This window comes from Thunnus albacares, chromosome 6, assembly GCF_914725855.1.
Source record: "Thunnus albacares chromosome 6, fThuAlb1.1, whole genome shotgun sequence".
In the NCBI taxonomy this organism is placed as follows: Eukaryota; Metazoa; Chordata; class Actinopteri; order Scombriformes; family Scombridae; genus Thunnus; species Thunnus albacares.
The window spans coordinates 12,066,555-12,082,420 of NC_058111.1; the positions used below are offsets into that span (position 1 = coordinate 12,066,555).

General features: G+C 38.0%; 1 protein-coding gene across 4 annotated transcripts in view; it reads left to right on the forward strand.

Annotated features, from left to right (window-relative positions):
• Positions 1–395: 395 nt before the first annotated feature.
• The window catches only part of pitpnm3 (PITPNM family member 3), a 100,449-nt gene continuing 84,978 nt past the window's right edge, over positions 396–15,866 (forward strand). For 3 of the 4 annotated variants that reach the window (XM_044354623.1, XM_044354626.1, XM_044354624.1), the window contains exon 1: positions 396–2,603. In XM_044354623.1, the coding sequence (XP_044210558.1) occupies positions 2,558–2,603 (46 nt within the window). In that variant the 5' untranslated portion in view covers positions 396–2,557. Of the gene's footprint in view, positions 2,910–15,866 lie in introns of all 4 variants that reach the window. The other variant, XM_044354625.1, reaches the window with a different exon arrangement.

Below are 15,866 nucleotides of genomic sequence, written 5' to 3' on the forward strand. Positions count from 1 at the left end.
CAGCAAAATCATCATCAAACTCATCAGTAAGTACTCATTATGCAGAATATACCCTTTCATGTACAGTAAGCAGCATTTTAAACTTGTAGATGGGCGAGACTAGAGTTTATTTTAATTTTATTTACTTTTAGATGCATAGTTTCAGCTTTAGTTGATCAAATTTACTGTATAATTCAATCAAATGTTTTGTGTGCAAAATCTTTGAAGTAACTAGTAGGTATAGCTGTGAAATACATGAATGTGGTGTAAAAAGTACAATATTGTCCCAAAAATGTAGTGAAGTAGAAAGTGAATGAAATGAAAGTACCCAAGTAAAGTACAAATACCTCAAAATTGTACATAAGAAACAGTGCTTGAGTAAAAGTACCTTCCACCACTTTATTTAATGTTACAGTCATCAAACATTTATATATCTACAATAGTGTTCATTCAAATTCATACCAGTGTAAACCAACAGTTCTGCTCATTATTTACATAAATGCTCACAATTTCATATCAAGACCTAAGCAAAATGAAATGTATGAAAGTGTTCTCAAACAATCAGAGTAGAGACGTGTGATGCAGTTATCACTCAACAATTCCTGAATGTGGAGGAGAATTGCCAGTCTAATATCTCAGCTTGTATAAGAGTCGCTCTGATTTATAGACTGAGGAATATTTTAGTATAAATCATCATATTTTCAAGGTGCAGAAATCATAGAGCTTCTTATTTGGACTCAACTAAGTTGTTGATTGTGCTTTTCTACCCACAAGGTCACTGAATCATTTTCTCAGACAGGAAACAACAATAAAACTGCACCTTAGGTGCTAAAGTCAGGTGTACTGACTGCCAAGTGTTGTGTTTTGTGACTCTTTAATGGCTCCCAGAAAGCCTTACGCTGCTGAAATAGAGCTTGCCTTCATTTTCCAAAAGCGCCACAGTGGTAACTGACCAAAATAAAAACATCCCTCCACAGTTTCTATACCTGTGCACACTTTGTGTTTTTTTACTATGAATTTGAGCTGGCTTGATTTTCTGCACCATAAATCATCAAAATGATTTATTTTTATTTTTCAATACATTTTTTTCCTTTTGAATACTGGTTAAATTATGGATAAAATCAGTCTCTTCTGACAGGGAAGAAGAGCATTGAAGTTATGTCCTGGATGGCATGGAGAGAATACTTCTTACGAAAGAAATTAACTTAATTCAATTAGCCTTTTTTTTTTTCACTAGAATCCAGTCAGTGAAGCCATTTGGTGTAATCAGTGCTATCTGTCTTGCTGGCTCTCTGAGCTTAAAGCTTTTTCCTATTAGTTTTCTTAGTGGGATCTCAATGTACTGGGACAGAAGTGTATTGTCACTGGCTTTCATGATAAATACAAATTAGCTGCGTGTAGTTTTAGTAGTTTTGTAATGTAGTGTGTCTGGCCCTCAGATTCCAGGGCGATGTTTCGGCCACAGGCATTTTCCTCTATCAATATTCATTTGTGTGGACGAGGCTGCCAAATGACGCTCCGGGCGGACCATCCTTCTGGGACTATGTGACCTCATGTGTGGCCATGAGGAGGAGAGGGATAAACACAGCGTGTGTTACATCACGGCTGCTATAAAATGTAATGTGCGCCATAAGCGCACTGTGAGAAAAACCTATTTTTCAGCAATTCAGGTCAAGTATTGCAGCAGTGAGGGTCAATATAAGCTTAAGAGTGAATTAGAGGCACCCATTAGGTAAAGCATCTGTCAGATTAGACCAGATCACACAACTGGATTTAAGGGATTTAAGGCTGAGGGAACATGATTCATATGCTTCATTTCTCTGTTATTCCTAGAAAGCAGAAGAGGGGAGATAACAGACTTTGTGCTCATGCAGACAGATGGAGTTTGGTTTTATTTTGAGACACTTCTCGTCAAAGCACCCAAAATGTTTTCTTCTGCTTGGCTGACAAAGGTACCACCTGCTGCTCCAGTGGTGGATAGTTGACAGGATATGGACATGTGGTAGATCTCACCCTTTCATCTTTTGGCCTCAGTGATTTAATATCCTGCTCCTCCACTTCATACCTCATGCTCAATAGGTCTGTAACAACCACACCCTACAGAGGGAAAATAGGTTGCACAATACCTGCATGTGATCCTCGTGAATACAGCATTCACAATGACTTTTGCTTACTTTACATTTACTTGCAATATTCCTGTTCAGATTTGATTCTGCTGTATTTGATTTAAGGGACAACACATTTCTGGATAGCCCGATGATTTTCACATTGCAAACATTCTTAGTGTTTTCAATGGATGTAATCACCGAGGAAGCTGATTTTTTTCTTCTTCATCCATGATACTTCTTCTTGAGCATTTTGCAAAGTCAGAAAACGGTGACAGGAGAGAGGACGCACGCCCTTCAGCAGGCGCGGACGTGCGCACCGCTGGAGGCAGTCGAGCTGCAGAGCCGGGGCTTGTCTGTTCGGAGGAACTCTGGCTGATGTTAGCGGCGGAGAGAAGAGAGGGGACGAGAGAGAGCTGGGTGGGCATGACATGTGAGTCAAGTCTGCACAGATACAACAAATAACCCAAAGTATGTCTGCGGCAGGGGCGGGTCGATGCTCTGAGGGACTTGACACAGGTGAATGAGAGCACAGCTGCAGATTTTTTTTTTTTTTTGTCTTTCTTTCTTTCTTTGTTTTTCTTTCTTTTTTTTTTTAAACCACGGTGAGAGGAGAGGGACACGGCAGCTGTAGCTCCCCCGTGCCTGCTTCACCCTGCTTCAGTCTGGCAGGCGTCAAGGTGCAGGAGGCAGGAAGAAGCGCCGCTGTTTAATTAACTATCCGACAAAAACGCCGCCGCGCAGAATAACGTGACGGCTTTTGCTGAGTGACCGCGCGGAGAAACACGGGAGAGGACACTATGTCAAAGGAGACGAGAGGAAAAGGTAAGGGGCGCACACGACATGCATGCATGCACGGTCGCGTGCTAACAGGTAGAAACCCGCGTCTCGTGCTGGATGTTGGCACGCGCAGCATGGATGGAGACAATCTGTAGGAATGTGCGACGGTCAAAACGGGCATGTCCATCCCGGTCTGTCCATAAATATGTCTGTCATTCAGTCAGTGAGTCTGTCCTATATGTCCCCGTGTGTGTCCGTGTTACAGCGAAATCTGTGACCCGTCCGATTCTGTGATGCGGCGGGGTCAAACCTGGAAAAAAAGAGAGACTGATTTACCAAATATTGACACATGAGGTGTTAGTGCACAACATACAGACCTGCAGGCCTGTGGTCACCGGTTTCTGCTCTCATTACCATCATGTGCGTGTGACCCTATCTAAATACAAATGGGGAGTGACACTATTTTTAGTAACAGCTATCAAAATAAGGCACAGGATGTGACCATACTGTAAAAACTTTTGCAGAGGAAATTTTGCTACAATTCCCAATTAGGTCACAGTAGCCTGTCTGCAGACACAGGGCAGTATTCTATTCTATTCTATTCTATTCTATTCTATTCTATTCTATTCTATTCCTAGCATCAGACCATAATGGACAAGGTTAAATCAGGAGAAGTGACAAAGAATAATGCCAAGGAGCATTGCTAATAATAGCAGGCAGTTTTTCATGCAGCTCATATGATTGTTGATACTGGATATGTGCTTTTGTGAGTGTTGACAGGGCTGAAGTCATGACATTTCTGTATAAAAAGGTTAATTTCTGCTCATCCAAAAGTTTTTTTTTTTTCTTTTTCTGCTGCTCAAATGTGCCACCTGCTTGCATTGTGGGTTTCCAATTAGTTTGCCAAAAATGCAGGGATTTGGGAGATTGTTTACTGTTAGGACTGCTCATTATGCAGCAGCATCATTTCATGGCAATGTTCGCTCAACCTGTGGTGCAGCGTATGTTAAAAGCACTGTTTCTTTCTTTTTAGACAGGCTTTTCATTATTTTCTTTGATGTATGCACTCACATGTTCTAGTGTTATAAAATACCGAGTGTGAGTGCAAAAACGTGATAGCCATACCAGGGGCAGCAGTGTGGCATTTTGAGTAATGAGACTTTGCTTCAGCTGGAGCGCCTGTTTGTTTTCCTTCCCTGTGTTATCATGCCCTGCTGAAGAGCCCTTGAGCAAAGCTACTGAATCTCTACAGCTGTAGGCTGTTTTGTATGTGGCCTTTGTTCTCTGACCTTTTCCACGGGGCAGGCACAGTGAGGGAGTGCTGAGGGTGCCTGAGCACCTGCCCCTTTGCCCCTTAATGTCCAAAGTGCCCTTTTATCAAGTATTTTATGTTTAGCTTTATGCAGACTGTCCATCATTTACAGCAGTTAGTTTCTCAGACTGGTTTCCTATACTGCAGTTTCTGAGAGCTCATTTTTGTTCTCCATTTGAACATTGTATCCTTGTATGAGACACAGAGACAGCTGTTACTGTTGACAAGGAGCAACCAACAAACCACCACCCACTCCTGCTATGCTGGTTTTAAAACAAATGAACCCTCCGTGCTGAAGCTAGCAGGCAGACTGGAGCAGCTTTCATGGGACAGATGAATGAATATGAGTTCAGAGGATGAAAAATGACATTAACATGCAACAATAATCTGTTAGAAAAAGGCAACTAAGTAAGAAGCTAGCAATGACTCTTCAGTTAATCTAAAGTTTTTTAAATTGACATTAATTTTGTTTTAACCATCCAGTTTAAATGGTGCTGCATTACATGACAGTAATGTTAATGTAGCTTGATAGTTTGGATAGCTTGACTGCTGATGCATTCCCACTGTGTTGTTTGTCCACAATTACTGTAATTATCACCATACTAGTAAAAGTTCTGCTTCATGCTCTGTCAGATTTTTAAAAGGAAGGCTTTTTACATTTCCAGAGAGTGAGTAAAGGAATTGGGAGAGAGGAGGCAGAAGTGAGGAGGAATTGCAGGATGTAATGGTGTGGAAAGAAAAACGAGGAGAAAGTAAAGAAGATGCAACTGATTCGAGATTCAAAGAAAAAGTTTAAGGAGGAAAGAGAAACACAGAAGCAGCTCATGTCACGGTTGATGGAGAGACATGAACCAATTCAAAGCAGGAAAACTGTAAGGATCTTACACCTGTATCTAGATGAATTACTATTCAGAAAATAGTTTTGAAAGTGCAATCTGTTTGCAAAATGTAAACTTAAGGGCATCCCCACTAACAAAAGTCAAAGCACAAGATTAAACCCTGCTATAAAAGGACTTACAGATCTTTTAATACAGGCACTAACACTACATAATAACAACTCTAATAACATGATGTTCTCTTGATGATGTTAAAAGGTTGTTGACCTCAGTAACTGTACCATAACAAAATAGGTGAGACACCAGCAAAAAAACAAAATCTCTCTGTAAATATTTAAACACTTGGGAGACTATTTTCCCATTCCTGACAAAATACATGTTTGGTAACAATTGAAAATGATACATCCCAGCTCAGTGGATGTTTCTTATTGTTTTAAAGATGTGCTGACTAGAAGTAGAAGTATCAGAAAAGTACAGCATATATCAGAGAAAAATCCAGTGGGAAATAATCACAATTCATTTTGCTCTCATTTTGGCCTGGAAGCATTTATATTAAAGAATCCTACAAAGTTGAGTCTTTATTCAGTGAAATCTCCATTTTAGAACAATTAAAAATCCAACATCCAATAAGGTATTTCTGTCAAAACATGTTCTGAAACACAGCAAATGGTTGTCAAGGATTTATAAATATTTTTCTGCTGTGTTGCTTGGAGCTGTTAAATATAGATCTAAGAATGTTTTCTTACTTTTGCAGAAAAAAAGATCTAAATTAAAATAAATAATGACATGGCAGCCATGTGCTGCTTGTGCCTAACTTGTACGGTTTCTTATAAGATAAGAGTGGTTTGTCTAACTGACTCTTGCACTACTTTTGAACTCTACCTCTCCTTTATTTTTAGCTGTATGTTATAGTCTTTAAAGAGGACCTATTATGCTTTTCCTTATTTTCAGCCATGTATATAATGTTACAATGTCGGATGTTCATATTAAACTTGGCCAAAGTGTCAAATTTCCATTGTTTTGGGGGTAGTCATGCTGAGCCATGACTTGAGTCGAGCTGGCACGCTGTGTTTGAGTGTCTTAGTGTTTTTCCATTACACAGTATGGCAAAGTAAAATAAGTTGTTTACTAGTTGGAGGTGTGCTTATCATAAATAGCTCCAAATATCCCCATATTCTGTTGTTTTGACTGGTTTTTAGTGCCGCTAACGAAGCTTCACTAATTTAGTTTGCCAGTTAATTATTCACAATAAAAGTCTCCCGTTATTTAGTCATTTAAAAGCTTTTAATATAAATCAGCAAAATAGCAGTTTACATCAGCAGTAACTTAACATGACTCTGATAAGGCTGCCCCTCGGCAGGCTTCTGGAAAGCTGGCCAATCAGAACAGAGTGGGCTCATCGTGAGGGGGCCTTCAAGAGACAGGAGTTAAAACTGCCTGTTAAGAGACAGAGGCTGAACTGAGGGGCTGCATAAAGGACTAGTATAAGATAAATAAGGAGTTTCTTGAATTGTGAATCATGCAAAGCTTCTCTAGTGGAGTTCCAGAATAAAAATATAGAGCTGGAAATTAGCAAAATAGGTCCCTTTTAAAGATTCTCCCCTTTCCATCCCAGTTACTGTATGCTTTGTCGTTTTTTAAAATTTCTTTGCAATTATGGAATTTGAAGAGCTACATGTTATTCTCTGGATCAAAGATTGTCACCATATCAAAAGCATATTCTTTGTTTAGAAACATTATGTGTATGCTAAATGTCCTTAAAGGAGCAGCCTTTTCACCACTCAGGGTTTTTTGTTTTTGAAAGCAAATTGTTTTATATGCCTTTCAGTCAAACATTATGAACTGAGTCCTTCACACAAAAATACTTGAAGCCTTGGGTTAGTCCTGCCATTCATTTATCCTTACAATGACAAAACCTCAGTCCTCACAGTTTATGGTCTAAAGTGTGGCCATTATGGTTTTCAGCCCTCAGTGTGTCTTGTCCTGCCTGCAGAGAATGTTGCCTTTGGCTGTGTGATGTTTAATAGGTGCCAACAGAACACACACAGACACACACACACAATAGGTAGCGAATCATAGTCCCTCTCCGATTTCATCGGGTAGGGGACAGTGATATAGTATGATGTGGTTTGTTGTAATATTCCATGTTACATTCTGTTTGAATATAGATCGCTATAATTCAACAGGTTATGCTCTAAATTATGTTGGTCCTTTAAAATTTTGTTCCATGTGCCCCTTTTTGCCCCTCTAAAGGTCACTGCACAGCCCTGCCACGGAGTGACAGTGAAAGGAGAATATCCTTGCAGGGATCAATAAAATATCAGATCATTATTACCCCCAGTTGTGACAAAAGGTGTCAACATAGAGAGATTTATTCTGTGTGGTTTGGGATTTAAGATACTGCTGCTTTGGATTTAAAGTAACATCCTGACTAGATATGAGATCACACAGTGACAAAGTGGGAAGTCTTAAAAATAACATGAATAAAATATTTACATCTCAACAACAAGCCGATTCAAACAAAGAGCCAGGTTCAGATCAGGAGTTGGATTAACCTCTGAAACTCTGGATTTGTACATTAAAGCTCCCCTAAAATAACTTAAATGTAGAAAGAACTTGTTGCATTTCTGCATACCAGCAGTGGTGGAAGAAGTACTCAGATCCTTTACTTAAGTAAAAGTACCAATACAGCAATGAAAAAATACTCCATTACATGTAAAAGTCCTACATAAAAAATCTTACTTAAGTAAAAGTACACATGTAGCCGCAAAATGTACTTAAAGTATTGCAGTTAAAGTAGTGGTTTGGTCCCGCCGACTGATATATTATTATATATGACATCATTAAATTATTAATACTGCAGCAGTGTGTATGTAGCATGTATACCAATACCTCAAAATTGTACTTAAATACAATACTTGAGGAAATGTACTTTCCACCACTGCACACCAGTATCACATACATATGTACCGTATATTTATGCTGCTTTCAGTGAGTGAATTATTCCAACCAAACTCACCGTGTTTTTATGGCTGCATCATTTCACACATTTTCCCAAAATTCAAGCAGACTTATTGATATCTTAAGAAACAGAACTTAAACAAAGAGCTATTTATATTTGAACAAGTCAGTAAGGTTTAAAAGGTTAACATACCTGAATTTAACATGAGACATAAGTAGAGCAGCAATGCAAGTAGCTGATTAATCGATTAGTCGATCATCAGAAAATTAATTAGCAAATTATTTAATATAATAATAATAATATAATTGTTTTAGCAATTTCTTAAAAAATGCCACAATTCTCTGCTCCCGGCCTCTCAAATGTGGGGATTTGCTATTTTCTGTATCATATACTGTATATCTCTAAATTGACTATGTTTTAGTTTGGGACTGTTAGTCAGACAAAATAAGCAAATTAAAGACATCACCTTAGCATCACAGAAATTGTGAATGCCACTTTTCACCATTTTTTAACATTTTGCTGACTAAATGATTAATTGATTAATCAAGGAAATAATCTGCAGATTAATCGATAATGAAAATAATCGTTGGTTGAATCCCTATACATGATAGTAAACTGATTATCTTTGGATTTTGGACTGTTGATTGGACAAAACATGAAAAGAATCGTAAGTTGCAGCCCAAGACATAAGCCAATGAAAGGGTTAATAAAAGACCCGGTTCACAGTATTGCCTAAGGAAAGGGAATAAAGATCCTTTTCATTCTGAAACTGGGGCACATAATTAAAGGGTTTGTTTACATATTCATTATTTGGATAATGAACATGAAACTAAGAAATGTATAAATTTACAATAACTTTCTGTACACAAAAAGTCAGATGCAACCTTGAAGGTTACTGAAAGTTTTTTCTACTTTAGAAATCAAGCATTTACTCCTATTTTTAGTAGACAATCTCACAAGACAAATGAGTTCCTGAATGCATGGAAAACCAATTTTTTATCCCAACAGCTGTGACTAGATATCTTCTCCAGTTCATCTTAATTATATAGCTTTGAGCCTCACCGTAAAATCCAATCGCTAATGGAAACGTAACTGTGAACTTTTGCATTATTTCAGCCATGCTCTATAATATCACGTGAACCCTGCTATGCTCCAACAGGCTGGTAGCAGATTGATGGCAATGTGCAGTATGTGTGGACTTGCAGCATTCTGTGTATCTGTTTCCATTAAATATGACTTGACCTTACTATGCAGTATAACTTGTGAAGTAGAGCGGTGCTTACAGGATCATTGATCTTCAAAGTCCCACCATCATGGCCAGGACAAACTTTTTCAGTTCATGACTTTAGCTTATGTACGCAGATCTTATCATTGTTAAATTCAGTTATAAAATCCTAATTTAAATATTCTCTCTCCCATTTACTCATCAGTGAAGTCAGAATCAGCATTATTTCTTAGGAGCAGCACTGTGAAATTGAAAGTTAGGATAATATAGACTCACTGTATATTTTATCATTAAAGTGTAACTACCCGTGTTTATGGACAAAATCTGAGCTTTACAGTTTGCAGTGGCTTTTCGCAGCCTCTGCAGAAACATGGCCTTGTGCCCAGATTCTCTGACTGCCTATAAAAACAGAAGAGAGCCACAGTTTTAATCATCCAAATATTGAAAGATAATTTGAGTGGAGTAATAAGGATTTAGAAATTATGAGGGCTGTGCTGAGTAAAGCTTTGGTCCTCAAAATTAAGCAGGTGTGACTCAAACATAAAAGAATATCAATAGATCTCTCATAATCATATTTTAATGGCATTTGGTGTGTCCACTGCTTTGGAAGCCTATATTAAAATGATAATGTAAACTTGAAAATTAAAATGTAATAATCCAATTTGAGATTTTCATTTTCACGTACTCGTATAGGCGCTCTATGACCATATTAAAATGAAAGTGGAAAAGCTGTTTGACATGTAATTTTCAGACAGCGGACAATATTCAAGTGTTAATTTAAATTTGAAAATTAAAATGCAGTATAACCAATGTAACCTAATTTTCCATTTATGCAAGCAATATTTAAGTCACAATTAAAATTAAAATGCAATTAATTTTCTAACAATTTGAAAATTAAAATGAAAATGGCAAGACTTAACCAGTTGTACAGTGGACAATATTCAAATGCAGTAAACGAAATAGCATCTCCAGTGTACTGCATTTACATTTACATTTCACCACGCTCTTTTGGTGCCAAAATGAAAATGCAATCTGTCAGTCAAGGCGAGTCTTCAACAAAAATGTATTAAAAGTTTATCTGAAGCTTCATATTAGCTTCAGATAACTTTTAATATATTTTTGCACAGAATGAGGCTAATGGATTTTGTCCCCCATCACTCATATTGTAAGCGCATTATGAAGGGATCTTCTAAAGTCCAAAATGAACAGGAGGGATGATTATGGCAAGAAAAACCTATTTCAATGTTCATTTGGGCTCCTGAATATTGTTTTATGGCAGACTTGAGAAATTGTGAACCTTTCCTTTTAAGCACCTTTTTATTGGAGCTCATAATCCAACCAGCTGGTATGGAAATTTAAACCAGTATCTCTCTAGTTTCATGCCAAGGCTACCACCAAACCTTTGCATGAGCTGCAGCTTGAAGTCATATTGCGCTGCCAAGCTTCTTAAAGAAATTTTGCTTTTCTAATCAACCTCGGTCATCTTTGTCATAGCGGTCAAACTGATCCCTACTGTTAATCCTACCTAAAACTTGATAGACCATTTAAGGGCTCAGTGTGAGTCACAGCACCTCTGAGCATTTTATATTCCTCATATTTGATGAAATTGGATCAGCCTGAAAGCTTTTTTTTCTCATTTGCTGTCCAAATAAAATAAATTGGTAGCCTACCTGCTGTTTTGCTGAGATTCAGCGTTGTGCTAAAAATAGAGCTGAAGGATGCTGATGAACAGTCTCCCCCTTTTTCTCCTTGTTTCCTTCGCTCTCTCTCTAAAGTGAATACTAACCATTTGCTCTTCCAGCATTGTAGTGTTAAATAGAGTTTTGTATCATGCCGTTTCCTGATTTTCTGGTTTCTGGCACATTTTCTACCATCATGATTTTGTTTGATGCTTTCAGTGATTACCCAAACCCAGTTCTTATTGCTCAGTTTATGACATGATAAATACTTTATATATTGTATTTTACTGCAAGAGTCTGCTATGTGTAGTGTAGCTATACTGGCAAATGGTCCCCAGACAGCCTGTTCAACAGGCAGCACCACAGTGTTCTCTGAATTCTACAGAGGCGTGTGCTAATGCATTCAGCCCGTGACCTCTGTTATTTTATTTGATCATACAAAACAGTGTTAATTTAAATTTAATAGCTGTTTGTCATGGGGAAACACACTGGGCCCGTGCCGGGGAGCAGCTATTCACAATGTACACAGCAGCTGGGCCGCTGCTATTTGAGGTCAGAAATGAGATGATGGCAGGGGACCGACTCACCTGGAGGCGGCTCACCTGTGTACTTGTTGTTTGTCACAGCCAAAAGTCTTAACGTCACACTTGTGTCTGAACACCGAGTGGAAGGCAGGAACATCACTTTCAATTTCGCCTTTTGTGAATCACTTCGAATTCTGGTTGTGAAGAATCTCTTATACACTGGAAATAGGCTTTTTGAAGGCATTACTAAGCTCTCTAATGCTACGCTATTAGCAAACACATTTAGTGTAAAAGCCTTCCAGTGTGTCCTGCCAGGGACAAAATGTCTGGAGCAGGTTCATATTATTTTGAATTTCTGCTAATTTCCATTGCAGATTGATGGGAGCCACCTGCTAGAGAGCGCCAAGTTGAGTCGTCAATCATTAAATCTTTTTTTTTTTTTTTTTTTTTTAAATGTCCACATAAGAGCTGAAATGATCAGTTGATAATGATTACAGCATCAACTGAAAATGAATCAGCAACAATTCTGAGAATTGTTTTAATGGTTTGAAACATTATTTAAGCAACAATGCAGCTTCTCAAATATGAATATTTGCTGCAGTTTTTCGTCTTGTATGTCAGTGAACTAAATTGTTTTGGGTTTTGGACAGTTTGGCTGACATGGGCATGGGTATTTTTATATTATTTATATATGATATATATATATCTGTGTTGTGTCCAGATGCAGCAGGTAGCTATTTTCAATTTTTCTCAGGAGCTGGAGGAGAGGAAAACAGAGCTAAAAAGAGAGTGAATATTAGACGTAGATTCCAACAGATAGCCAGAAACTGTGCTGTGTAAATAAGCAACTGTAAGCAACAGGTTTGTCATATAATTTAGCACATATTTAAAGCTGACCATTGATATTAATATTGTATCGAATTGAGTCCAGTGAAACTTGACATATTATGGGTAATGCATAACAGAATGTGTTCTTTCACTTTCGACAGTTATGTCGTCAGTGCCTGATAATGTGGATAGCGGGGACTACTTTGCTCTTTGCTGAAAAATCCATGCTAGCATTTAAGCCAACTTGTTTTCACCCTCCCACATGCATAATCAAATATGTGTGTGCTCATCATGAAAGAAAATTCTGAATTGACCCTTGAAATATACAGATCTCCTCATCTTTCCACCTTCACCAGGAAGCTGTAGTTAACTGATTGCCTCCTTTCCCAGTGTATATATCTAATTAACAGTCGATGCAAACGTTCATCTGCATAGCTGCAGTACAGATAAATAGCATCCAGCAGGATTATATCTGGAAGGTGAAACTCTTACTGATTTTACATTTTTGAGGAGAGATCAATCTGCTCTATGTCTCTCATTGGCTGCAGCGATTGATTTTAACTGTGTGCTGGAATGAGGTTTAATTAAATTAGAGGACTGGCTATTAATAGATATTTCCAGCTGACAGAGACTTGTCTTTATTGTTTACCTTTCATGAACCATGGGATGTTCACTGAGGCAGCCACACACACAAAATCACAATCTTACTCCTTTTCCCTCTGTGGATGTCTGAACAGTATGATCTCTGGTCATCTCCATGTGATTTTCATCTCTACTGGAGCATGTTGCATGTTCAAATGAAGGGTAGAAGCACTTCTCATTTCCTCCCCTTTCTCCATGCAGAGGAAAAAATAACATTATTGGATTTCCTCTTGATGTGGTAGCTATCACCCTCAGATGTTGTGGCTTGTCCAATATTCTCTCGGAAGTGGTTTACATCATCGCAGAGCCCTCCTGCCCTTCGTTTCTGCAGCTGTTGCCATCATGTATGACCCAGTTGCTGTTTTGGGTACTGTTAGTTGCTCAGAGTACCTTGGACTTTAAATACTGCTAATTACATAATGAGGAGATTGACACTCACATAGCTTACCGACCATCTGGGTTGGTGGAGGTGTGAGGGCAATGAGAGATAAAACTCCAGAGAGAAGAAATTCCCTCAGGATGGTCAATGATCAAGAGCCGATTAGGTCTCTGATGAAGACAGATTCCTTTTGATGCTGAAGGCTCACTAGTTATTCTAAAAACCTGAAGAATTTTATGAGTACCCTCTCTAAGTTCATGTGGAAGCAATTTTGCATTCAAGGTTGTAATACTTTCATCTTGCACATATAAAAATTCTATGTATACTAACCTCATAGCAGGAGGATGTATATGTGACACTCACTAGGAAGTTGCACTAACAGATTTTTTTGGCCACTTGAGGGCAACAAAAACAAGTTGCGAACACATCACTGGTTGATATGACGAACTTGTTAGCAAACAGTTGCTTATTTACACATGCAGCAGTTATAGACAACATTAGTATTTATTTGGAGTTGTGTTTCTGTCCAATATCCACTCTCTTTTAGGTCTGTTTTTGGTCTCTACCGACTCTCGAGGGAAATATCTGGCTCTTTAGCTGCTAAATGCTTCACAAAGTTCACCAGCTGGTCGCTAACTGTGTCTATTTGCCATTTGGTGTTTAACAGGTAGTGTGCAGAGGGTTTTAAGATCTTTTTCTCTGAAAACAGCTGCCTCCTGAAAACAACATTATGAGAGCAGTGAGAGTGAACCAAAACAGTAAAGTTGCAGGCTGGACAGCTAAACAATGAGCTGAAACTTGCTATAAAGCTCCATAAAGCTGAGGGGAACCGCAGGGTTGGGTGATAATTTTCTGTAGGTTCATCACTACGAGCGTCGCCTCATCATTAGATGCTGTCATTTAAATCGTTGTTATTATAAAAATCAATTAAAACCACTTTATGTAAACAAATTTATCCAAATAGTTTGCTCATCATGGCAAGCATTCCCCCCATCATGCGCTACATAAGGTGTTTTTTCCTTTCTCTATTTCTAGTTGCTTTAGCAAGTAATAAAAGATGAGATCCAGATGAAGACTTGACTAAAGCACATACTGTATGTGACTTTTTCTTGGTGAGTTGTAAGTTCCTCATAACTACTGGAGAGAAAGAATAAAGCTTTCAATTGCAGTTAAGCACACTATGACTCCCTCTTAGTCACCAGAATAAGAATTGTGTTTTGATTTTCCCATGTGGGTACATGTCAAATGACTCAGGATGCAAGCTGCCAAATTTACTGAGGTCATGGGACTGACTCATATGTAATAAATTAATTTGAACCCTAAACAGATTATTAAAAGGAAACAGTGGATCATCTACACAGGTGAAGTCAACCCTACCTTATGAAAACGTGGAGTGTAAACATTTTGGAAGAATAGTGCATGATAAAAAAGTAAGATGTAACACTATTGTGCTACAGTACAGTTTTTATGTAGATGTAGTCCAGTGGATGTATAATACATTCTGTCTCAGGAATTACCACACATTTCACTCTATTTATGCCACTCTGAGATACAATTTTAAGACAACGCTTATGCATACATCCCGTGATATTTGTGTGAAATGATGCCGTTCTGTGAAAGCCACCTGTAAGATGAATTCAATTGCAATTAAAGCCAGCTGCATGATGAACCCTCAGATGATCAGACCCTGCATGCAATAGGCCTACAAGTGAACCAGCAGCCCCTCGAGAAACTTTACAATTTAATAAAACACAGGTGAAGGACTCAGTATTTTGATGATGTTGCTCATATATTGTATCATGTAATTTTGATGACCGCTAGAGGGTGATCATACAGATGTTCTTTTATGTTTTATTATGCTTTGTTATTATGATGATTGTTGGAGCATGTGATGCAAGACAAATTGTATGAACAGACGATAAAGCTTTATCTCATCTTATCTTTAATACTCTTAGACCTTTGAGCTGTGTGATTGTTACATATAATATCTACTTTGCACCCACTGTGGCCACTGGAAGTGTCACTGGACGCTCCATCTCTCAGATAATTTGTCTTTGAAATGTTTTTGTCCTTTAAATAACTGCTTAAAACACTGAACAGGCTTTTATATATACATATAACATCAAACAATTTAGCAAATGCTTCATTAAACATAATAGAAAAACAGCGTTGAGATACATTTCCAACCAACTGATTCTCTATAGAGCCGGAGGCAGTTGTGCAGTCCAAGGTTAAATGTTATCTTCTTAGTATAATTTTTGGCAGAGTAGTTGAGGCATATATTTATATATATATATATATATATATATATATATATATATATATATATATATGTGTGTGTGTGTGTGTGTGTGTGTGTGTGTGTGTGTGTGTGTGTGTGGGAAGATAGAAAGATGAATGAGTTCAATTATAAATCTTTCAGGAGCTACACTCGAGCTATTTCTTATTTCTGTTCTGGAGTCACTATCCTGAATCCATAATTTCAGGGCATCTTCACAGCTGGCTTCCAAAGAAAATGTTCCCTTTATATTATAGCCTCAACCTGTCCTTAACATGTCTGTATTGAATTTCCCTTAAACCATATGTATCTGGTGTGCAAATTACACAAGGAATCA